The sequence below is a fragment of the Bos taurus genome, chromosome 28 (genome assembly GCF_002263795.3).
Source record: "Bos taurus isolate L1 Dominette 01449 registration number 42190680 breed Hereford chromosome 28, ARS-UCD2.0, whole genome shotgun sequence".
NCBI classification, from domain to species: domain Eukaryota; kingdom Metazoa; phylum Chordata; class Mammalia; order Artiodactyla; family Bovidae; genus Bos; species Bos taurus.
In genome coordinates, this window is record NC_037355.1 from 30,748,137 (window position 1) to 30,772,027 (window position 23,891).

General features: G+C 39.3%; 1 protein-coding gene across 6 annotated transcripts in view; it reads left to right on the top strand.

Moving 5' to 3' along the window:
- KAT6B (lysine acetyltransferase 6B) overlaps window positions 1-23,891 on the top strand; it is a 182,089-nt gene that overhangs the window by 117,825 nt on the left and 40,373 nt on the right. For 4 of the 6 annotated variants that reach the window (XM_024986873.2, XM_005226509.5, XM_002698885.7 and 1 more), the window contains 7 exons: window positions 9,515-9,630; window positions 9,874-9,955; window positions 12,366-12,498; window positions 15,415-16,346; window positions 17,342-17,463; window positions 19,467-19,582; window positions 21,518-21,659. In XM_024986873.2, coding sequence (XP_024842641.1) covers window positions 9,515-9,630; window positions 9,874-9,955; window positions 12,366-12,498; window positions 15,415-16,346; window positions 17,342-17,463; window positions 19,467-19,582; window positions 21,518-21,659 — 1,643 coding nt within the window. The remainder of the gene's footprint in view (window positions 1-9,514; window positions 9,631-9,873; window positions 9,956-12,365; window positions 12,499-15,414; window positions 16,347-17,341; window positions 17,464-19,466; window positions 19,583-21,517; window positions 21,660-23,891) is intronic. The other 2 variants (XM_005226510.5, XM_005226511.5) reach the window with 2 other exon arrangements.

Here is a 23,891-nt window from a genome sequence, read left to right on the forward strand (position 1 = left end):
CTTATACTAAAAGAATTTGTCTTGGAATTTACTTGGTGGTGCAGTGGTTAAGACTGCACTTCACTGCGGAGGCAGGGTTCAGACTCAAGATCCCACAGGCTGCAAGGCTTGGCAAGAAAGATAATTAAAAAGAATGTGTCTTACCAGCCAGCCTTCCTTCTTAAGTTGCCTAGAGATATATATGGTTATATGTATGTGTGTATACACACACATACACAACTCAGCAGAGTGGCAGTTACTGAACTTTTAAAAGTCAACCTCTGTATTAATCTTTAAATTTTCTTCTCCTAGCCTACTGAAACTTTTCCCTGAAAAAATGTTATTTTAAAATTAACACCCAAGTATTGCTCTAGTTATAGTTAATTCTTTAAAAACATCAACAAATCTGCAAAACACAATAGCATTCTCTTGTTTAGCAAGTCAATAATATAGTATAGTGGTTAAGACCAAACTAGAAAGCTGGCCATAGCCCCTTTACTTCGAATGAGTTAACCATCCTTAGCCTCAGTTCCCTTATTGGAAACATAGAGATAATGATAGCATCTTATATCTTGGGTTGTGTGGAAGCTAAAGAAGAGAACACAAGTAAATAACCTAACACATGGTCTGCACTCTGGTAAGTGTACTCTACACATCAGCAGTTGTTGGTCTTTTTTTATTTTTGGCGGATCAAATTGTTTTCCTTGATTGCTGCAGGAAATTTAAGATCTTATTGTTTATGACAGCTGCGTGATGGTTGGATGGAGGAAATGTTTCACACTGAAGAATGACACTGCTGTGTAATGATTCTTCCTCCTCCTATGAAGGTTTAACTTGATAGATCCTAAATGGTTCTCCAGCTCTCAGGACTTGACTTGGAGAAATAAGACATTTCAAACTCTGCTTGAGAAATGCTTTCTGACAGTCTTTTTGATGGGCTTTACAGATTCATTAAAACTCTTCCACCTGCCATCATATCGTGGCTGGTGGCAAAAGGGCATGGAAACATTATCTGTATGTTCGGATTAATAAATCTCAATCCTTCACTCTCCTTGTTTTATCCTGGTGAGCTAGTGCCTCACTCATCAGTTCTGACTCTGCAGTTATCTTTTGGGTTTTCTCACGAGGCTCATTCTGAATGAATTATTGTTTTGTGTAACCGCCTGATCAATTTAGTAGTAGTGTTTAGTAGTAGTAGTGTTCTCTTGTCTAAGGTTTACCCTTTGTGATTTTTAAGGTGGTACTTTAAAAACACTCTTAACTGTTTTATTTCTTCAGTGTCTATTTGTCTGGGCACCTAGACAGATTAAAGTCGTACTTAAATCTGGAAAGAAAAGTTCCCTTCATATATTTCCTTACCTCTAGTGATACACTTACTTAAGTTGATAAGAGATCATTATCTTCCAGATCATATCGTCAAGGCTTCTTTCACAGGGTATAAAGGCGTAATTCTAAACAAGTACATCTTAGATTTTCTGATGTAACCAATCTCCCTTCATCTTTCCCAGATTGAAGCCTGCCAAAAGAGAGGTTTGAGTTCCTTTATAGTTAGAGGTGACTGAAATATTTTTACTCCTAAAGTGTCTTACTTTTCCAGAGTATATAGGTGTAGTGTTGGGTTTTCTTTTTTCAAAAATGGTCTCGTTTTCTCTTTTAACACATGGGGAAGAATGGATTGAGGATGCTGTCTAAAAGACTTATATCCAGAGTCATTTTGTGAGCACCCCGCCACACACACACACAGCATGAGCTAGAAGCTTTGGAGTTGAGATGTGGGTCATGGTAGAAATTCAAGACCTGGGATCGTCAGGTCCCTTTTTTTAGGATAGAGGATGTATGGTTCAGTGTGCTTCTCTGGACTCCCCTATGTGATCTGGCTCTAGTGTTAGGTTCACTTAATCTTCCCTTGTAATGCTCAAAATTCTCCAAGCCAGGCCTCAACGGTACGTGAACCGTGAACTTCCAGATGTTCAAGCTGGATTTAGAAAAGGCAGAGGAACCAGAGATCAAATTGCCAACATCTGTTGGATCACTGAAAAAGCAAGAGAGTTCCAGAAAAACATCTACTTCTGCTTTATTGACTACACCAAAGCCTTTGACTGTGTGGATCACAACAAACTGGAAAATTCTTCAGGAGATGGGAATACCAGACCACCTGACCTGCCTCCTGAGAAATCTGTATGCAGGTCAAGAGGCAACAGTTAGAACTAGACGTGGAACAACAGACTGGTTCCAAATTGGGAAAGGAGTACATCAAGTCTGTATATTGTCACCCTGCTTATTTAACTTCTATGCAGAGTGTATCATGAAAAACTCTGGGCTGGAAGAAGCACAAGCTGGAATCAAGATTGCCAGGAGAAATATCAGTAACCTCAGATATGAAGATAACACCACCCTTATGGCAGAAAGTGAAGAGGAACTCAAAAGCCTCTTGATGAAAGTGAAAGAGGACAGTGAAAAAGTTGGCTTAAAACTCAACATTCAGAAAACTAAGATCATGGCTTCTGGGCCCATTCCTTCATGGCAAATAGATGGGGAAACAATGGAAACAGTGACAGACTTTATTTTCTTGGTCTCCAAAATTACTGCAGATGGTGACTGCAGCCATGAAATTAAAAGATACTTGCTCCTTGGAAGAAAACTTATGACCAACCTAGACAGCATATTAAAAAGCAGAGACATTACTTTTCCAACAGAGGTCCATCTAGTCAAGGCTATGGTTTTTCCAGTAGTCATGTATGGATGTGAGAGTTGGACTATAAAGAAAGCTGAGCACTGAAGAATTGATACTTTTGAACTGTGATGTTGGAGAAGACTCTTGAGAGTCCCTCGGACTGCAGGGAGATCCAACCAGTCCATCCTAAAGGAAATCAATCCTGAATATTCATTGGAAAGACTGATGTTGAAGCTGAAACTCCGATACTTTGGCCCCCTGATGCAAAGAACTGACTCATTTAAAAAGACCCTGGAGAAGGCAATGGCAACCCACTCCAGTGTTCTTGCCTGGAGAATCCCAGGGACGGGGGAGCCTGGTGGGCTGCCGTCCATAGGGTCACACAGAGTTGGACACGACTGAAGCAACTTAGCAGCAGCAGCAGTCTTTAAATAGAAGGACTAAAAGAAAAATATGGTTCTTCTTAGAAAGCTTGGGGAGATTTTGTAGTTACAGTGCTCTGTTGTGACATGTCAGTGATTATAGGGAAAAAAGAATCAAATAGCTTGGCCTGGCTCAGCAGTGGCCCCCAGTAATGGTGGGAGCCCTGGTGTCATGGTCCAGTTCAGTTTCAGAAGTGAGAATTACAGAGTGGCTGGTAGCCCTGGTTGGCCTTACAGAAATGACCACTATCTCATACTCTAGAGTCCATTGGTTCTGGGATCGGATTGAGACTGCTTGTAATGATCAAAGGAATCCCTAATGTAAGACGTTTCTGTGAAAAAACAAAACAAAACAAAACAAAACCATAGCCTTGTAAAACAAAATAAAAAAAGGAAATATAGATAACAGCCCATAAAGAGCTTTTAAATGTGTTTCCCACATGTGCCTGTTGGTTTTTAGTCACCTCTTTCTATCTGAAGTATCATTTATATGATGTCACATTTAGACTGCTTAGACTTCACAGACCTGGGTAATAAGTGTTTCCTTCTGCTTACATCATAAAGTAAAGCCAATTAGAAATTTCTGTATTTTTAAGATGGCTCAGTGCTGCAAATGGGCAGTATTTTCTTTAACTGTGTTTTTTCTGCTAAAACTTTTGAAAAAAAATTATTCAAGTTTGCAGGTAGTAAAACTGTGAAGGGAGGTATTCAAGTTTGCAGGTAGTAAAACTGTGAAGGGAGGTAAATAGTGCAAGGAGCCCCAGATGCAGCGCTGCAGTCCTCTTTACTTGCTGGCCATGGAACCGTACGTAGCTGTACACATCTGTGAGGTTTGGAGGGTGATGTCTGTATCCTGCATCCACAGGGCTGTTGTGAGGATCCAGTGAGATAATGCTATGAAGATCATCACTATCTATAAATCATCACACAAAAACACCAAAGGGCTGTTCAAAGCACTAATAGGAATGTGGGACTCATCACATAGTCTTCAGGTCTATGGAAATGCTGAGACTAAGAAGTGATTTTACTTGACTTTCATGGATCAGCCTACTTTGAAATTAACACTGTTATATTCTCTTTGCCTCATTAAGACCAAATTATCTTTAATTAGCTTCACATAAGTATTAGATATTATACCAAATGAAATTTTGTGTCTGCTGTTCAGATTGCTGGGTGGTTAAATCTTACTTACAGATGAGTTCTGTGCATGTGTGTTTTCAAATTAGCAAATCTAAGATAAGTGCACAGTTCAAAATTACAGCATCATTCTAAGTGGAAGCTCATTGACACTGGAGACAGCATGGCTGCTGAGATGCAGCTGGAGAGCAGGAAGATTACCTTTGTACAGTGAAGGAAGCCGGAGACGTGGAGTCGCGTACCAGTCTGTCCTCAGGAGCCCTGAAGTCTATCCTGGGTTTGTTTTATTAGTGTTAACCCTGAGTAAAACTTGCCTGCCTTCTGCTCCCAGGGAGCTGGTTGGTGCAATATACACATATATGTAGTCACTAGCTTCTTGATGTTACTGTGAGAAAATACCCCAGGGATTGGTTAGTTAGTTGTCCAGTTTCACACCGACTATACACAGATTGAAAACTGGGTTTGGAAGAAGCCCCTTAACTAGGAAGAAACCTAGAGATGGACTCCAAGAAGAAGGAGGGATGGAGGAGGAAGCCCCCCTCTCCACAAGCCCACAGCTGGATTGGCAGTCCATGCAGAGTAACAGGAAGCAGAAGCCTTGCTTCCGACTTGTTATTTCACTAAAATTCTGCTGGTATGATTAACAGTGACCTCCATGTAGCGAACTCTAAAGGTGGCTTCTAAGTTTTTTTAAAACTCTAGGGACTTCCCTGGCAGAAAAGTAGCTAAGTCTCTGAGTTTCCACTGCAGGGGGCACAAGTTAATCTCTTTTGGAGGAACTAAGATATCCTGCATGCTGTCCAGAGGCCTGGCAAAAAAAAAAAAAAAGTCTAGTGGACATCTTTCAATCTACACCAAATACTCCTCTCAGTCATATTTGAGTTGTTGAGAATCTTTTTCCATGAAACGTTCTCATCTTTTGACTTCTGTGATTTCATATTCTCTGTGCTTTCTCTCTATCAGTTCAGTTCTTCCAGATCTTTTGTGAGCTCCCTGGCCTCTCTTCATCACCTCCGAGTTTCTTCAGCCTTTCGTCCTTGGCCCTGTGTTTCCTCACTTTGGTTCATAGCTTCTCCTGGGTTCCAGACCCTTAGATATAAGCACCTCCAGGACTCCTCTCCTTGACACTTAATGGGCTCCTCAGAGATAATATCCAAAACAGCTTATGAACCTTACACTGCTCCCTCCTCCCAAAACAACCACCACCACTCTAGCAAAGACAGAAATCTTAGCAAACAAACGACATCCTGCTTCTCCTCGGGGATTTCCCATTTCAGCAAACGACACACCACCAGCTACGCATTCAGTTCTAGAAGCCCTCCTCTGTCCTATTCTCTCACAGCAAGAAATTACCAAAAATGCATTGATTGTACATCCCAGTATTTATTCTACGTCCTCAGTATATCCACAGCCTTCACCAGACCCGCTCAGAGCTGCTATGATAATAAGCTAGCTTTCCTCTTCATATTCTTTCTCCTCATCCATTTTGCATACTTCAGCATAAATTACTTTTTTTTTTTTAATATAAATTACTTTTTAAAACCATAAATCTAATCACAGAATTTTTAGTGTCCACCAGTTAACCTTAGGAAAAATCCAAGCCCAAAACACTCTTCTGGATTGGGCTCCTGTTGACCCCTTTGCACATCACCATCCCTGTCATATAACCTATAACTATATGAGGTTATGTAGAGGTTGTATCAAACTTCTTTCCTCTTCTTAAATGTCCCCATGTTCGTCCCCGTGTTCTCCTGTCACTCTGCACATGCTGCTCTCTCCCACCCTGCCCGCCTCTGCTCCCCTCTGATCTCACTCATCCTTTTGGTGTCTTTTTAGGAAGGCCTTCCTCTAATCTCTTGCTAGACTTGCCCACATCTCCAAGCCAGCCTACCTCCAGGACTCCTCTCCTTGACACTTCATGGGCTCCTCAGAGATAATATCCAAAACAGCTTATGAACCTTACACTGCTCCCTCCTCCCAAAACAACCACCTGCTGGACCATGTGATCTGAAATGTCTGTCCTTTCCCTCATCGGGTCTTCAGTGGACAGGTAGTTGGTCAGATAACTGATGTGAGGGACCCAATGTCTTGAGTCTTTCATAGTTTTTCCATTGCTGCTATAACAAATCACCATACAGCTGTGAACAGAATTCAGTTCCTTGCATATGCAGGGCCAGTGTCCCCCTTTCTTGCTGTCACATAACCGGATTCCCTGCTTCTAGTGGGCACCTGCACTCCTCGGCTTGTGTGCCTCCCACTCCCCGCTGGGTGCAGTCCTTCTCCTGTGTTGAACCTCTCCTCCTCCTCTTGTCTCATGTTACTAACCAAGCTGGAGGGTTCTCTGCTTTTAAGTACTTGTGATTAGATTGGAATACTTACACAGATAATTCAGGATGATCTCCCATCTCAAGGCCTGTACCGTTGGTCACATCTGCAAAGCCCCTTTTGCCATGTCGGTTAATATATTTGTACGTTTTAGGGATTACAAATAGACATATTTGGAGGGCATTGTTCAGTCTACTACAGAGCCCATGGTTTTTTACTCCCATAATACTTGACTCAAAAATCACTTCTACCGACTTGTGGTCTCATTGGTACTTGTTTAATTTTAAACAGTACTCCTTTGGTTTCGCTGGATAAAACTGTTGTAAGTTATCAGTGCTTAAAATCTACTGGTATAAGAATGAGTGTGTGTGTGTGTGTGTGTGTGTGTGTGTGTGTGTAAACCACCATGAATTGTGTCAGCAGAGAGAACCCAAATTTTAGAGGGGATTGTTGAGTTTACAGAATGGCTAGAATGGGAGGTAAGGAATTGAATTATCAATAGCATGGTTGTCCTTTTTGTAATTACTATAGATTGTGTACTAGCGTATCAAGACTCAGTTACAGTCTTTTGTGTAAAGTTGGCAGTAAGAAAATAAAATGGAAATATTTCTTCATCCCTCAGCATCCTTTACAGAATCATAGAAATTTAGAGCTGGAAGGGATCTATGGCCAGTTCTCTTGAGCTAAATAAAGGTAAGATTGTTGCCTAAAGGAAAGATAGACTGAAGATTTTAGAATTTGATAGGGTAGCTTAAATGGTAGTAGTTGCAATATAATATTATTTAAAGTGAGAGGAAGCAATAAGAAGAAGAATATTCCTTGCTCTTGATTGAAAGTGGCTGAAATCCATTAACTTTCAAAAGTATAATTAATTATTAAAAATTATTTTTATAGGATATCTGTGAGAAAAAAATAGTAAGCTATAATATGATGTGAATTACCTTAGTTGCTGGATATTAAGCTACAAAGTACAAAAGCAGATTTTAATGTAGAGAAAAATTTAGTGCATGAAATTGAGGTCATATGTGCTAGTGATGTATGACTTACAGGAAGTAATAAAAAGGGAGAAAAAAGAGAAGTAAATGGTATACTTTTAAGCTGATGGGACCCATTTTAAGGGTGGAATTTAAATTGCTGTTCTTTAAAACTTGAGTTTTTACCCCTCACTATATAAGTGGGGGCGGGAAAACCCTGATCAAAGTAGACCTTCCCCTCCCTCTTCAGAGTATACTTCTTAAAGTCGAAAAGCGAGCTGTCTTTGTTTGCTGTTCCTGAGCAGAAAGAGGTGATTGATACATGTATATATACATAAACGCCCTCCCCCCACATTCATTTGAATGAGAGAAGCCCTTGTAAAAGAAAAGTGTCATAGGTTAAATGCATCTGCTGGGTGTCTACTGCCTGAGGTCATAATCCTATGACAACATTTTATTTGCTCAACATCTTAAATACAGATGTTTAGGTTTTTGTTGTTGTTGTGTTTTTTTTAGCTCAGGAATAGTGTGCTTTTATTAACAGTATTGATGATTGCTTTTGAATGTTTTTACTTCAAAAAGCCAAATCTCCTGGTGGGTAGAATTTTATGAAGCACCTGTTAAGCTTTAGGAAGGAGGACCTTTTTGGCTGCAACCCAAAATACATATTTAAACAATGAGCCTGCCAAAGTCAGGAAATTATAAAACAGTTTTGAAATTGCAGAATCTGCTTTTTTTTTTTTTTTTTACCCCTCAGGTTTCTTTTGCAGCTTGGTTATAAGTTCTTTCACATGGGACTTACTAACATCTGTACTATTTTAAGACCAGATTTAGAAAACTAAAATCAAATTTGGAGGTCTCAGGTTTATGTGATAAAAGACCATCAGATTTTAAACTTCCAGAGTCTGGACTCACACTCCTCAAACCTTTCAGAGAGATCTATTACTCAGTGTAGCCTGGCTGACTTTCTTAAGTGGTGCTATCCCTTGGGGTCTCCAGTTTTCCTGTGTGAGGTGAGAGCTGCTAGATGAAAAGTGTGTCCAAAACAGGGTGGAAAAGCCGAACTCTCAGAAAAATGTGGGACACTTGCTAAGGGTGTGCTTCTTGGCGTGTTCTGTGTAGCCTGGACTTTGCAACTTCTTAACTCCCAAATTCACTGTTTCTATTCCTGCTTCCAGAGCTTCCCAGATGACTCAGTGGTAAAGAATCTGCCTGCCAAGCAGGACACCCAGGTTCGATCCCTGGGTTGGAAAGATCCCCTGGAGAAGGAAATGGCAACCCACTCCAGTATTCTTGCCTGGAAAATCCCATAGACAGAGGAGACTGGTGAGCTACAGTCAGTGGGGTCGCAAAGAGTCAGACGTGACTTAGCGACTTAAACAACAACTCCCACTTACAGATTTTAAATTCAGGAACCCGGGGCAAGATGGCAGTGGTGCCTTCTTTGTATATCCCAGCAATGGGGTAGTCTTTGTATACTCCTGAGTTTTTTTCTTTCTTTGCATTTGTTCATTGTATTATGTTAAGCAGCGTCAGGTTTTTATTTAGTTAACTGTTGTTTTATGTTTTATGATTTCATTACACACAGAAAGTAGGAATCATTTGAACTTCAGCACTCTGCTCACAGGCCAGCAGGCCAGAAAGCTTTGGGGTAGATGGTGGTTGATGAAGAGGGCAAGGGCAAGAGATTTAACAGAAGGCACAGGTATGAGAACATGATCTGAGCATACATTATCTTCAAGTTCTCCAAGACTTGTGATTAGAATTGGTATACATTTTCCAAGTTTCTCTTCGGGAAAACATTTGTACAGTTACTCTGTCACATATCGGTGCTAGGGGGAAGGGCAGAAGGGAAAATATAATTTGGAATCTTTGATTTTTTTCATATTTTCAAGTTCCTAAGGTTCTTTGGCTGACATCGTCACTGTCTATTAAATATTAGTGAGTTTAAAAAATCGACGGCACCATTCCCATAAAGCAGTTTATTTTTTTTATTCTTATAGGGCACCCATCCTGTTTGAAATTTTGTCCTGAATTAACAACAAATGTAAAGGCCTTAAGGTGGCAGTGCATCGAATGCAAGACGTGCAGTGCATGCAGAATCCAAGGCAAAAATGCAGTAAGTATGGCTCTCAATATCCATCTCCAGGTAAATTGTTAGCTTTCAGTGTTAAGGCCTTTCATTTTTGTAGATCGCTGCTATTTTCTTTTTAAGTGTTTAGGTGCGTGTGATACCAAATTTCAGTAGGGATCGTGGTGCCGCTTTATCTTATTTTATTATTGTTAACCAGATAACAAAAGAATTTGTGGCCTTTTACAGTTGATTTCAGTCTCAATTAGTCTCTAATATGCTACATTACAGGATAATATGCTTTTCTGTGACTCCTGTGATAGAGGATTCCATATGGAGTGCTGTGATCCCCCACTTTCCAGAATGCCAAAAGGTGAACCTTTAAACCTATTAAAAAATGTGCTTTATTAGGTACACATTAGCCTAGTCCTAATGTCTGACAGCTCAGGAGTATATAGGTTCTTTAAGCATTTTTTCATCCCTCCCACCTTCCTTATACTTGTGGGTTTAGTACAGGTTGTGAGCAGAGAAGTGTAAAAGTTTATAATTTGGGGGTAATGTATATAATAAATACTGTAATTCGGACACCCGACTAAAAAGATGATTCTTCTCTTAAAACCACTCCCCATTAGAATAAATTTAGACTAGGTCGGTTAAAAGTTTAGAGTTTTCTCCATGTTGTTCAGTAGAGTGTTCAGAGGTAAAACATTACTTGTTCTCGATGATGGTGATAATGATGACCCCAAAAAAGTCCTATAACAGGAGCCATTACCATTTTCTTGGCCATTCGTTGATAATCTTGAACATGAAGATCTGAACCATCTTACATGGGTATATCCATATAGAATATGGATTTTCTTCTCTGTTTATTGAGTAGTCAGCCAAGTTTAGCCTTCTTTTTCTCATATGATAGTATATTGAACGTTATAAATAACTCTGCCTTCTTATTACAAACTTTATACATTTTCATTGTGAAAAATTTGGAAAATACCGATTGACAAAAAGGAATGGAAAGAATAATCAATTAGAAATTCCTTCCCTGCCCCACCCACCCTTTTAAAAAGAAATGGAAAATTCTGTACATGTTTATGGTTTTTCCCTCTTAACAATAGATTCTCATATTCCCACATCATTAAATATTCTCCCAAAGATAGTTTTTAATGAATGTGTAGAATTCCGTAGTATATAGAGCCGAGATTATAAACATGATGACTGTGGGCCACAGAAATGTTTTATTGAGACTTCTCTTAACTGTGTAACAGAAGATCTGGTACTATATTTAAAGATTTTTGAATTTGAATTTGCCAGCACTCCATTCTGCCTCAGTCTCACTGCTACCTGTTGCTTTACATTCCAGCTTGCTTCAGTCACATATATTATACCTGGGTGGTTCCTGAACATAACTGATTTTGCAACCCCATATTTAAAAAAAAAAAATTTAACCAATTTCATCTAGTGAATATTACAAATATTTCCAATTTTTTCATCAACAATTATTGCCTTAAGATAAATTCCTCAGGGAGGAATTTCTGGATTGAAGGCTATGTCCATGAAAGGTCATGTTAGTTTTCAGGCCAGCCAGCAGTGTATGAGAATACCTGTTTCCCTGTATGATCATCAACACTCACCATTACTATATTTCATTGAATCTAAGACACACATTTTTAAAAAACATTTTAACATCTTTGAAATCAGATGCATCTTGTAGTCATAAATAGCTTAGATTCAATGTAATACAGTGTTACTGTTTAAAATTTTTACCAGTTAGAGAATAGAAAAAATATGTCTGATAATTATTTTCTTTAGTGAAATTGAACATTTTTTTGTGTTTGGTTATTGGCTGTTTGTATATCATCTTGTAAAGCACCTGTTTTTATCCATTAATCATTTTTCTATTAGGGGTTTTCACCTTTTTCTTACTGACTTGCAGAAGCTCTTTATATTTTCATGTAGTCAAATCCATGAATCTTTTCTTTATGGCTTCAGTCTTAAGTGTCAGTCGTGCTTAAATTATGTAAAATAGCCATGTATTTTTCCTGGTGCTTATAACATTTAATTTTGTCACATAATGTTCATCTGCCTAGAATTTGTGTTTATAAAAGATAGGAAGTAATTATTTTCCTTCCAGATAGACTTCTATTTGTTCTAGCACCCCTTTCTGAATCATTTCATCCTTTCCCCACTGATTTGAAATATGACTGTTATGATATGCTAAACCTCTCCGTTGTTCTGGCCTTTTAGTTCTTATCCGTTGACCTGCTTCCATATGCCACACTTCAAATTATTGTAGCTCCACAGTACTTAAACGTTTTAAGTTTTCACTTTAAAAACTATATGTTAGAATTATAACTTATTTAGTATAGAAAATTCCCAAAAAGAGATGATAAAACAAGTATTTTTTTCCTAGAAGTTCCAGTTGACTTAAAAATGTTCCGATTGACTTAAAAATGTCTCCCTTAAATCCAAAAATATATAATATCTGACAAGACTGGGTTTTCACGTGTGTGTACGTGGTGGAGGGAGGCTTGGTGACATGTTGGGCAAAACCTTATTGGAAGACTTCTCAGATGGGTCAGCCCTCTGCTCTCATCACCTTGACCCTGGGAAAACTGACCTTTAGTGACAGCTTCCTGAGCAGAATGACAAAAGGGAACGATCCACCTTCTAGGGTAAAGTTCTGCGTACAGGCATCCTTGGGCAGCTTATTACAGCTGCACTTTATATTTCATCTCTCTCCTAAAATGAAACATTAAAATATTTTTCTCATATATATATTAATTCAGGGATGTGGATTTGCCAAGTCTGCAGACCAAAGAAAAAGGGAAGAAAACTACTTCATGAGAAAGCTGCACAAATAAAACGACGATATGCAAAACCCATTGGACGACCGAAAAATAAATTAAAGCAACGATTGTTGTAGGTTGAGATCTTATCAAAAAAAATCTTTTATGTTGTGCTTTAAAATACAGTTGATTGTAACCCCCTTAGATCCCATTAACTTTTTAGCATCATTTTTACAAACTCAAGGGATGAGGAATATTTCTTCTTTTGCATAAGCTGTAGAAATCTTTTTGAAAATAACATTTAAAATTACAGTTGGCATTTTGAGGTCTTCTGTTGCCAGTATCTGTGATGCTTAGTGACATTTTTCAAGCAGCAGGACAGAAGCAGAATATAAGAATTGGAAACACTCATTGTGCCTACTTTATTACTGGCTGAGCATTAAAAGAGCTTAATTATATAAATATTTTTATAGGAATTTTTAAAACAAGAGAGGGATTTGTTCACATCTATAATGACTCTCTTTTGTTACCCCAGATAACATTTTAGAAAAATACTCGTTTCTGGTGCTAATGTAGTATTACAACTTTTTAAGATCCCTTTTATGAAATAGAAGCTTCTGAGAAATCTGCAAATGACTGTCCTAATGTTTGCCTCCAGAGAGTTAGACAGGACCATTTGGTATGTGCACATGTATACAAACATATAGACAAAATAATATATTTGCAGTAGCATGCAGTCCTATTGTATTGGCCAAAAAATTCATTCGGGTTATTGCATACCATCTTAGGGAAGATCCAAACGATATACTTTTTGGCCAACCCAATGCTATGTTAGCCCCATTTCCTCTAGCCTGTGGCCATGTGGTTGCCATTAAAGCCAAATAGAACATTTAGCTGGAATTACTGGAGAAGTAGAGAAAAGAGTTGTAATGAGTGTGTTTGTTTTTTTAACCCATGTAGAATATAGAACTGAATATCAGCATTAGGTAAGGTGTTTAGAAATGAAATCTGTAGACTTGCATATCTGAAGCAGCTGTCTGTAAGACCATTGCCTTTCTCTTTGGGCGTAGTGAAAGGGTCATTGCAATGTAGAAATGAACAGGAACTCTACACACAGTGAACAAACACCAGGTGTCTTACTTGCTTACTCTCCCCTCTCCCTTAGTTTTATCTGGAGCAATTCATTTTATTATTACCTGGTCTCAGGAAAACAGGATCCTCCTGCACTTCTATCTCCCAAAGGAGAAGTAGAAAATGCATGCTCCTTTCTAGAGTGTTTTGTGAAACTTTATGAAAATCTTCTAACTGGTGGCCATTCTAATGTGGAATTTGTGTTAATTTGTAGAGGCAAACATGAAACATATTCATGAATAAAATCTTTCATATTAGCATCACTTGAAGTAGGAATTACGTGTTTTTGCGTTCATCCAGTGTTAAGCATTGTTCTTGAAATGGGACTGTATCCTCAGGGCCCAATTTAAAAAACTGAATTAGGATATAAACTTTCTAAACAAAGGACACAGCTGAAAATTACATCTGGCACCAATCCTAACTTTTTGTTTGTCCAAAATTGTCCTTTGAGCTTAGGAATTTTTAAGACAGTCTGGGGAGTTTTCCTTTTTACATGCTTTATAAGCATATTATCCTTTCTGGGCAATCGATTCCAGATACAGTCCAAATGTAACATTCTGATGCAAAACGTTTTATCCTGGATGAGTTGTTTACTGGTGACTCTCAGTGTGACACTCGAGATCTCCAGCTCTAACCTGATTTGGCTGACTCGGTGGCGTTGGGCGAAGCTCTTGGCGGTTGAGCTGCTTCAGATGGGCCTTAGTAGCTTGCTCCATAGACCTACGCCAGCCTCCCCTTTAGGGCGACCGCTGAAATTGTTCATCAAATCTCTGTGTACAGGATAACCACTAAACTATGCTCTTCTTTTTGTAATTACTTAAGATATTTTTATAATTTAAGATCATATCATTTTCAGGCTTCCATTTCTTCATTACTAGCCGTCAGCTCAACTGATAATTTTTAAGGTCCGTTCTCGGGCCCCAGCACTGCCATAATTCACATGCACATGTTTCTGTTGTATAAAATTCTGCTGCAAAACGGGTGGCTTTCCAAGCCCTAGCCTGAGGCGAAGGCAGGCAGCTGCCGTTCCTGTAGGCAGCTGTGCTAGCAGAGTGACCTCCAGTCTCCATTGAGCACACAGCTGTATGAGCAGAACCAGCATCACAGGAACTGAAATAGCAGTCAGAACCAGTGTGTAAAGATTCTGATGCCAGGTGTCTGATAATGACCATGGTAAATGTGCTGCTTCTCCACCAGACTTTCCATGTCATGTCTGACCCGCTGTAGCTTTTCTTTAACCATTTCTTCAGTTTTTTGCTATTGTTGTCCTTTTTTCAGCAATATTTTATGCTGCAATTAATTGTCTCCTCTACTTAGAGAGTATTATTGGTTATCTTATCATCCTAAGCATAAAATTCTAAGAGGAAGAGGGTATTTTTTTAATGTTTACTTTAAAAAAAAAAAAACTAATTTATAGTTAATAACTAAATTCTGTTTCTATAAATTTTCCATTGGAGTTAAAATTGCTTCTAACTAGAGATTATATAAGTTTCTTCTTGCACTTCTAGATAATACTTATGACTTCTTTCCTTTAATACTTTTTTTTTTAAGGCATTTCAGAAAATCACAATTATGTATCATGACACAAGGGGTAACATTTTTTTATTTAATTATAATGAAACCATTGGGTGATCTTTTAATCTCCTCAAAAATTTTCTTACTTATAATCCCCTTGGGTCCACATGATTCTTCCAGTACCTGTTGGACAGGCCCTGGGAGAATCATGACTTGCTAGCGTAGTGGCTGCAACAGAGAAAAGCACCTCAGTGAAGGCACACACACAAGCAGGGCTTTAGGGTCACGATTCAGTTTTTTAAGTTTAAGCCCGTTGACTGCATCTAGTTGCTATAAACTTGTGTTAGATACCTTTATAATTTTATTATTAAATGCTGATACTATTCTCTAAATTTTTGCCTAGGTCTGTAACCAGTGATGAAGGATCCATGAATGCATTCACAGGAAGGGGGTCACCTGGTAGGGGTCAAAAGACTAAAGTCTGTACCACACCTTCATCCGGTCATGCTGCATCTGGGAAGGACTCAAGCAGCAGATTGGCTGTTACAGACCCCACTCGGCCTGGTGCCACCACCAAAATCACCACCACCTCCACCTACATTTCTGCCTCTACACTTAAAGTTAACAAGAAAACCAAAGGGCTCATTGATGGCCTTACTAAGTTTTTTACACCATCACCTGATGGTCGCAGATCACGAGGTGAAATAATAGACTTTTCAAAGCACTATCGTCCAAGGAAAAAGGTCTCTCAGAAACAGCCATGCACTTCTCATGTGTTGGCTCCAGGTACCACACAAAAGCTAAAACCTCCACTTTCTTCACTCCCACCCCCGACCCCCATCTCTGGTCAGAGCCCCAGCTCACAAAAGTCCAGCACTTCTGTTTCTTCTACCTCTCCTCAGAGTTCCTCCAGCCAGTCCAGCGTGCCCTCCTTTAGCAGTCTTACTAATAACAGCCAGCTGAAGGCACTCTTTGACGGACTCTCTCATATCTATACCACTCAGGGACAGTCTCGCCAAAAGGGACACCCAAGTTATGCACCGCCTAAACGTATGCGTCGTAAAACCGAATTCCCTCTCACAGCAAAGTCTAAAGCCCATTTCTTTGGAAAAAGAGATGTTAGAAGTAGGTTTATTTCTCACTCCTCCTCCTCTAGCTGGGGGATGGCTAGAGGGCGTATTTTTAAAGCAATTGCTCACTTCAAGCGAACAACTTTCCTTAAAAAGCACAGGATGCTAGGCAGGTTAAAATATAAAGTGACCCCTCAGATGGGGACCCCCTCACCAGGGAAGGGGAGCTTGACAGACGGAAGGATTAAACCTGATCAGGATGATGGTAAGCAAAAGGTCAAAGCTCCAACCAAACCTGCGTCCCGTCCCTTTCTCCCCAACCCCCGGAAAAAAAAGAATCAATCAATTCCTATTTGTCACATAGGTCTTAGCTATTTCTCTTGTTCTCAACTTCACTTTCATACAGAAGCAGTGAAACTTTGACCTTTTTCTAATGCTGACTAAACCTCCAAAACATTGTTTTTTCAACTAATACTCTCCCACTCTGGTGATTTCCTTCCATTTGTAGTGACACTAGGGCCCCCCCAGATGCCGTCATAGCGTTGCTTATGGCGCTGTGGTCCCGCATGAGCAGCCCCTGTCGCGCTTCCGCCACGCTCCTCCCCGCGCCACCTCTCCAGCCACAGCGCTGTGTGGCCTCGTGCTGTCCGCGCTTCCGGCAGGGCGGACGTCGGCTCCTCGTTTCCCTCTGTCCATTGCTTTCTCATGACAAAGTTCATCCTGCTTCCTTCTCAACAGAGCCTGATCTGTGATTCTGTGATGTGTGCTTTTTTGGATGTGAGTGTGTCTGTGTGTGTATTCACCTCAGGGAGAAAACTGATTTCATGATTTCATTTAACAAATTGGCCCGTTACATTTGGTATCCTTTATATAAAACAAAAGCCAAACTGTGTCATTGGGACAGAATGATAGATTTTATTGTCTCAAACATGATCATGGGAATTCTATACCTAGACATTGATATGCCTTCTAATCTTGGTTGAAAACTGTGATTTTGCTTTGTATTGCTCTTACTTTCCTGCGTTTGTTTACTGAAGCTATAAGAAGATGACAGTGATAATTCAAATAATTTGGGTACGGCAGGGAAAAGGTACTGCTGGATCTATGAGTAGCGCTTAGACGTAAAAGCTTATAAAGCTTTAAAAAAAATAAAATTCCCTATTTGCCCACTGTGCTAATTTGGTACCATTTTGGTAATTATATGGTGGTTATTCATGATGCAAGTCAGTAAATACACTTTCTGCTGGTTTTAAATGACAGATACGGAAATCAAAATAAGCATCAAACAGGAAAGTACAGATATAAATGTGATTGGAAACAAGGATACCGTTACTGAAGAGGATTTGGATGTTTTCAAGCAGGCCCAGGAACTGTCTTGGGAGGTAAGGCCAGGACACTGCATTCCAGAAACTAAGATAATATATGACTTTTGTATCTGACTGTTGTGAAATTAACTGCCTTGATTTTATAAAGAATCCCCTTCAAAATCCTTTGTGGTTCTTTAACTGCTACTATCATTTCTGTTAACTGTACATTCAAAAGTTCTGTCTTTGAGTTGTCTTCACTCTCACAAGTTGGTAATGGCTCAGCTAGTCTCACAAAATAGGCCAGAGTAGCAGTTGTTGAGGCAGATTTTGAAAAATGCTCCTGGTGGCTCAGCGGATAAAGCATCTGCCTGCAGTGCAGGAGACCCAGGTTCGATCCCTGGGTTGGGAAGATCCCCTGGAGAAGGAAATGGCAACCCACTCCCGTATTCTTGCCTGGAGAATCACATGGACAGAGGAGCCTGGCAGGCTACAGTCCATGGGGTCCCAAAGAGTCAGACACGACTGAGCGACTTCACTTTCACTTTCTAGGGGTAAAGGAATAGATTTCTGATTATTCTTGCTCAAATTAAGAAAATAGCCCTTTTAAATAGCTCAGTGAAAGAAGAAATCACTTTTAAATTGACCGGTGCTTCTTCCAGCTCAGACGGCCAACAATACGAAAAACGTCTCCTGATTTTAACTCCTGGGCATTGGTGAAGACAATATTATGTTGCATGATCAGTTGTAATTACTTTTATTTTCAATATCCAGTAATTTCTTTTAAATGATTTCCCTAAGATAGTAACTCTACTTAGCTTATTTTCACCAAAACGTTGAAAGGAAGGGCTATTGGACTTGTCAGAAACAAATTTATTATGGATTGTGAGTTTTTCTGTTAGTAGACCACATTTAGCAGCCGACTCATTGGAAAAGACTGATGCTGAGAAAAATTGAAGGTAAAAGTAGATGAGGGCGGCCTAAGATGAGATGGTTAGATAGCATCACTGACTCAGTGGACATAAATTTGAGCAAACTCCAGGAGATAGTGAAAGACAGGAAACCCTTGCATGCTGCAGTCCATTGGGTCACAAAGAGTCAGACACGATTTAGCAGCTGAACAAGATCACATTCTCAGGGCACGATATTTATGGATCGATTACCTGCTCTACCTCACTTCGTTTTGTGGGGAGTAGGGGTCTGTCTGAAGGTTCTTTGAACTTTGAACTAAAACTTGAAGTTTTAGTAGAAACCACTTGGACTAAATATTTGTGCTTATTTCTCCTTGAGGGGCCATTGGATATTTCCATTCCTCATTCTGCATTCTTTGTAGTGTTTTTCCCTTTGGCTAAGATAAAATATATCCCATACCCTCACCACCACCCACCCAGCCACCCCCGCCCCCCAGTCACTGAGATTTGAAGTCCTTAAATATTACCACTTTGGGAGATTGTATCTGGCATTCATATTTAAACATGATGAACAGCAAGAAATTACCTGAAAGTTACTGCTAAACCTAAAGCCTGTTCTATCCAACCCAGTAACCCTGGCTTTTCCATTCAAGAACATGTCTTGGCTGTGTCAGGCACTGGGCTAGATCCTGGGAATGTCCCGATGAATCAGGCAGGCAAAGTTCTAACCTCCTGCATGAGTGTAAAAGGAGATGGGTGTCAGACTGCAGACTTCAAATTGGTTATTTAATTACAGTTGGGGTAAATGTTACTTGGTGGAGAAATAGGAACTGTTAACAGTGTGACAGTGTGTAATAGCTGCATCATCTTAGAATTTCCTCAGATTTAATACACTGTAGCAGATTATTGACTGTTCATAGACATTTGTATGTTTTAACAGGTACTCACTTTTTTCCTATATTGGTAATACTGTTTCTTAAGAGTGTTTATATATGAATATGATACAAAGTTGACTGTTGTTTCACAAGGGCCTATAATGTTTTTTTCAACAACATGAAAATTCACAATTATGGTTAGCGTTGGTAGATTTTCATATCCATTGGTGAAAGAACCAAAGTGTAAGTGAAGAAATCCTCTTCTGAGACTTCTATTTTGTTTTCTTTCTGACAGAAGATAGAGTGTGAAAGTGGAGTAGAAGACTGTGGCCGGTACCCTTCTGTAATAGAATTTGGGAAATATGAAATCCAAACCTGGTACTCCTCGCCTTACCCACAGGAATATGCAAGGTAATGGAATAAGCCTGGCGGGTGTGCAGCCTTGACGTCTCACACGTAGGAAGGAGCCCTCTAAAACTGAAATTAGGTGATTTTTTAAGACGTAAATTTTGAGTGTCAATTTCAGGTGTTTCCAAAACTATTACGTTTGTCAGCACCTTATAGCAGTCATTGTTCTCGATAAACACCGTATGCTCCTTAGTTACACCATTGTTGTAAATTTCGTCTTTAAACTTCCAGTCCATTTTTTTTTTCGCTCTTGATTAACTGGGGAAATATTGTTTGTGTAAGAAACCAAATCAAGAAAAAAAAATGTAGCCATTGTAAAGTATTTGGTAGTTTCTTCTTGGTTGCCTTTTGCATTTTCCTAATTAGGCCTGTTAGTTTTATCTCGTGATTTCTGGCATTTTATTGTCAAGTATTCTTTTTTTTTTTAACGTAAATTAGAACAAAAGACCTGGAGGAGGAATTGGCAACCCACTCCAGTATTCTTGTCTGGAGAATCCCATGGACAGAGGAGCTTGGCGGGCTACAGTCCACAGGGTCGCGAGAGTCAGACACAACTAAAGCGGCTTAGCTCTTAGCATGGGTAGCAAGAGAAGGGAATGTGGAAGAAAATAGGTGGGAGTGGGTAGCCTTCAGAGGCTTGACTTTTAGAGCCATCTGTGACTAACTTGCTAAAAATGAAGACAAAATAATGGTACTAGGATTTTCTTTTGTCCTGAACTAAGATTAGCTGTGAAATTGTCTTGAATTAATGTATCTAAAAATGGGTGTTTTGTGAACAGATTTTTTTTTTCCTTCAGGTATGTCAGGGCATACTTCATTAGTATCTTCTCAAATGCTTTAGCCTGCAAAGTTTGGTAATCACAAATTTACTTTTCTTCTAGAATAGATATCACCCTTTTCTCTTTCTCATGGGCATCTGCCCAGTCATCTAACTGGAGAAAATGGGGAGGATTTCTAGAAGTTAAGTGGGAGACTAAGAGTCAGGGGTTTTGGTTTCTGCTCCCAGTTTATATTGCTCAGCTCCGTGTTCCTAAACAGTTTTTGAAAAACACCAAACACCAATGAGCTTTTATATGTATGGATAATCATAAGTCATGTTGTTCTGAGAGCTTTGGATACATTTTGTATATGAATCCAAGATTTGAGATTTCCATGATGAGTCTGTCTAGTTCTCCCCAAAACCCTTCTCCCCATGTTTATATCCCAAAGCCCTTGAGAATGCTTCCAGGCATTCTCTTTTAAATACAAGTAGTGTCCACCTAAGCACAGCAGGGCACTGGTTAACAAAATGGTATCATTTCTAAGGAGGAGAAAAACTCAGCAGACGTGAGAAAGCTGATTGTCTAATGTTACTCAGAGTCAGTGGAATTGGTAGGAACAGATAAGGTCATTTGACTTGACTGCATTTAGTGCTTTAGATTGTGTATAACTGATAGTAACCTTAAAGTTACCTCATCCATAAGAAATGGAGACAGCTAAATTCTAGGACTTCCCTGTCTTATAAGTACACAGATCACTTTAAAAATAATGAGTTCACTTCTCTCTGAAAAGATTTGTTATCATTACACACCACTGATTATATGTAATATTGAAATCATGACATTAAGTGTGAAATTTGAAAAATATACATGGATGACAGGATGCCATTGTTTTTAGAGTCATAGTTCCAAGTCTGAAAACCTTTTTTCTGTAGGACATTTCTAAGGAAAGAAATGATTTTTTGCACAGTAAAGACAGCAAATACTATCAGATTGAAAAATAATGTGAAGTTTGTACGTTCTGTCTACTACTGGCTTTCTTTTTCCTTTTTAAACTATTTCTTTCAGATACTATTATACCGCCTTTGTGTGGCTTAGAGAGAATTGAACAATGTTTAATATTTCCCCCTGAAAGGAATAACCAATCAGATTATATTCTTTGGTTTTAAAATTTCAACAGATTACCAAAGCTTTACCTGTGTGAATTCTGTCTTAAATATATGAAAAGTAAAAATATTTTATTAAGACACTCAAAGAAATGTGGATGGTTTCATCCTCCAGCAAATGAAATTTACCGAAGGAAAGACCTTTCAGTATTTGAGGTAAGCATGTGTAAATAAAAAACTCAGCATTAGAAACCTAGTGCTTCTAATTGTTGACTATGTACTGATTTGTTCATAGAAGGTACAATGTTTATTCAATTTTGGCACTGAAATTCAGACTGCTTTTTCAAATATCTCCATATTTTGAAGTGTTTTTCTAACCATGTTAAGCAACCTTTGAGATTGATGATGAATTCCTACTTCATCACATTAACTTTTTTGTCTTCTCCCAAATCCCTGTCTGCACCAGATATATTCACCAGTGAATTTATGATCTCCATAGCTCTTTGTAAATTCTACTCTCTTTGGCAGGAGAAATTAGCTTTGTTCAGCAGCTCCAGCCAGTGTCTGGCAGGTGCTCACTCTTCCAGGGAATTGAGCAGCTGTACATATCTCCTCAATACACAACCACCTGTGTTTCCATCCACTTCTTGGCAGGGTGGATAATCCTTTTGGTGAGACCTCAGCAGATGTTGGGACTCCCTCCCTTCCCAGTCTGGGTAGGTGGCCACCCCTGGAGAACTCTGCTGTTCACAGGAAGCCCGTGTGGCCATGTGTCTGTTATTGTGTGTTCTTGAAGACATGTTGTGTTTTCAGAAGTGATTTAGTAGCAGAAGATCTTTGCCGGTATATCGTTTCATTGTTTGATCATGTTTTGTTGTCAGTTTCAGGGATCCAGCTTAGCTGAGTCACTTGTTCCTTGAAGAGTCCAGGCCTTTGTTTGCTATTATTGCCTATTCACAGGCCTTCTCAGTTCTCTTACTCTGGTTGACCACTTCCATCACCCTGCCTTATTATCCTTTCTGTTACACATCTCAGTCATTGAGTTCATTCCTGAGTGCTCAGAACAAGCCTTCCCTGCACAGCAGATATGAGCTCCTCTTTCTCCGAAATAGTTTTACTTTAGGGTTCTCTTTTTCGGAGTTGTTCAGATTAGAAATTTATTATTCTACCCCCACATTTCTCTATAATTCTGGTCTGTAATGTCTTGCATTGAATTTAATGTAGGGGAGGGTCATGCCTAGGTTTCTCTCTTGGATCAGGCTCCCTGTCTCAGACAGTCTTGGGCCCATTGCTTTTTCCCAAGACTCACCAGAGAAACACGTGTATTGTGTCTTATGATCTTTCTGAAGCCCCTCCTCCTGGTTAAATCAGGCTCTCTTGGCAAGCTTGAAGGGAGAAGGGTTTTGTTGCTGGGAAGATTTGATGTGTTAGTCCTTACTAAACGGGAGGCACAAGGTTTCTCACCCTGGGGGCTGTTTACGTTTTGGGCTGGATGATTCTTTGGTATAGCGGGCATTGTAGGATGTTTAGCAGCATCCCTGGCCTGTACCCACTAAATGCCAGTAGCACCAAACCCCCTCTAGTCAGAATATCCAGACAGCCAATGTCTCTTGAAGGACAAAATCACCCACAGTGAGAACCACTGGGCTAAAGGGAGAGGCAGATGCCCGTTGCTGTCCTGTTGTTCATCCTGGGATGCTAACAGGCCAGCCCCAACCAGTTGAGACAACAGAGCTGTTCTCAGTTGAAGCTTAATTAATGAATGTCACAAGTTCAACTTAACTGTTGGCTCCTTCCTTGATGCCTTGGAAGCTTTCTTCTAACCAAAATAAAATGAAAATCAGTGTCTCATTGTTTCTCAAAGGACAGAACACATTGTTGGCTTTAAGTAATTGTTAAATAAATCAGCATAACTCTGCCAGAGGGGGTGAACCTCTCATAAATTCAGGAAAAGTCTTCTCGGGGTAGGAGAATCAATCTTGTTAGGCTAATGAGAATGCTCTAATTCAGGGTAGGTACTTTGGGACCATACATAGATAAGAAGGGAAAAATCAGAAGCAGATCTGTAAATTTTTTATTCATAAAAATAATTGAAGGAATTGGATTGGATAAGTGCCAAGGTCCCTATTTTAGAATCTGAGTTAATACTAAGAGTATAGCATGTGGGAAACTTTTGTCTTTGCAGTATCCTTAGTAACTTATAAAATAAATGAATAATAATCACAGATTACTACTTTCCTATCTTTTCTATATCCCTCTTGAAAGCATGTCATTTTAGACCTTTCACAACTGGTAAGACTTTTCAGCGTTGTCATCTCTCTATTTTTCTGGTTCAGGGATACATACATCTCTGTCTTTCTTTTTTGTAATATACTACCATTTCCAAAAGGACCATACTCCCAAAAACTTACTTTAATTAAAGAGAGAATTGTATCCTCTGTGCCTGTT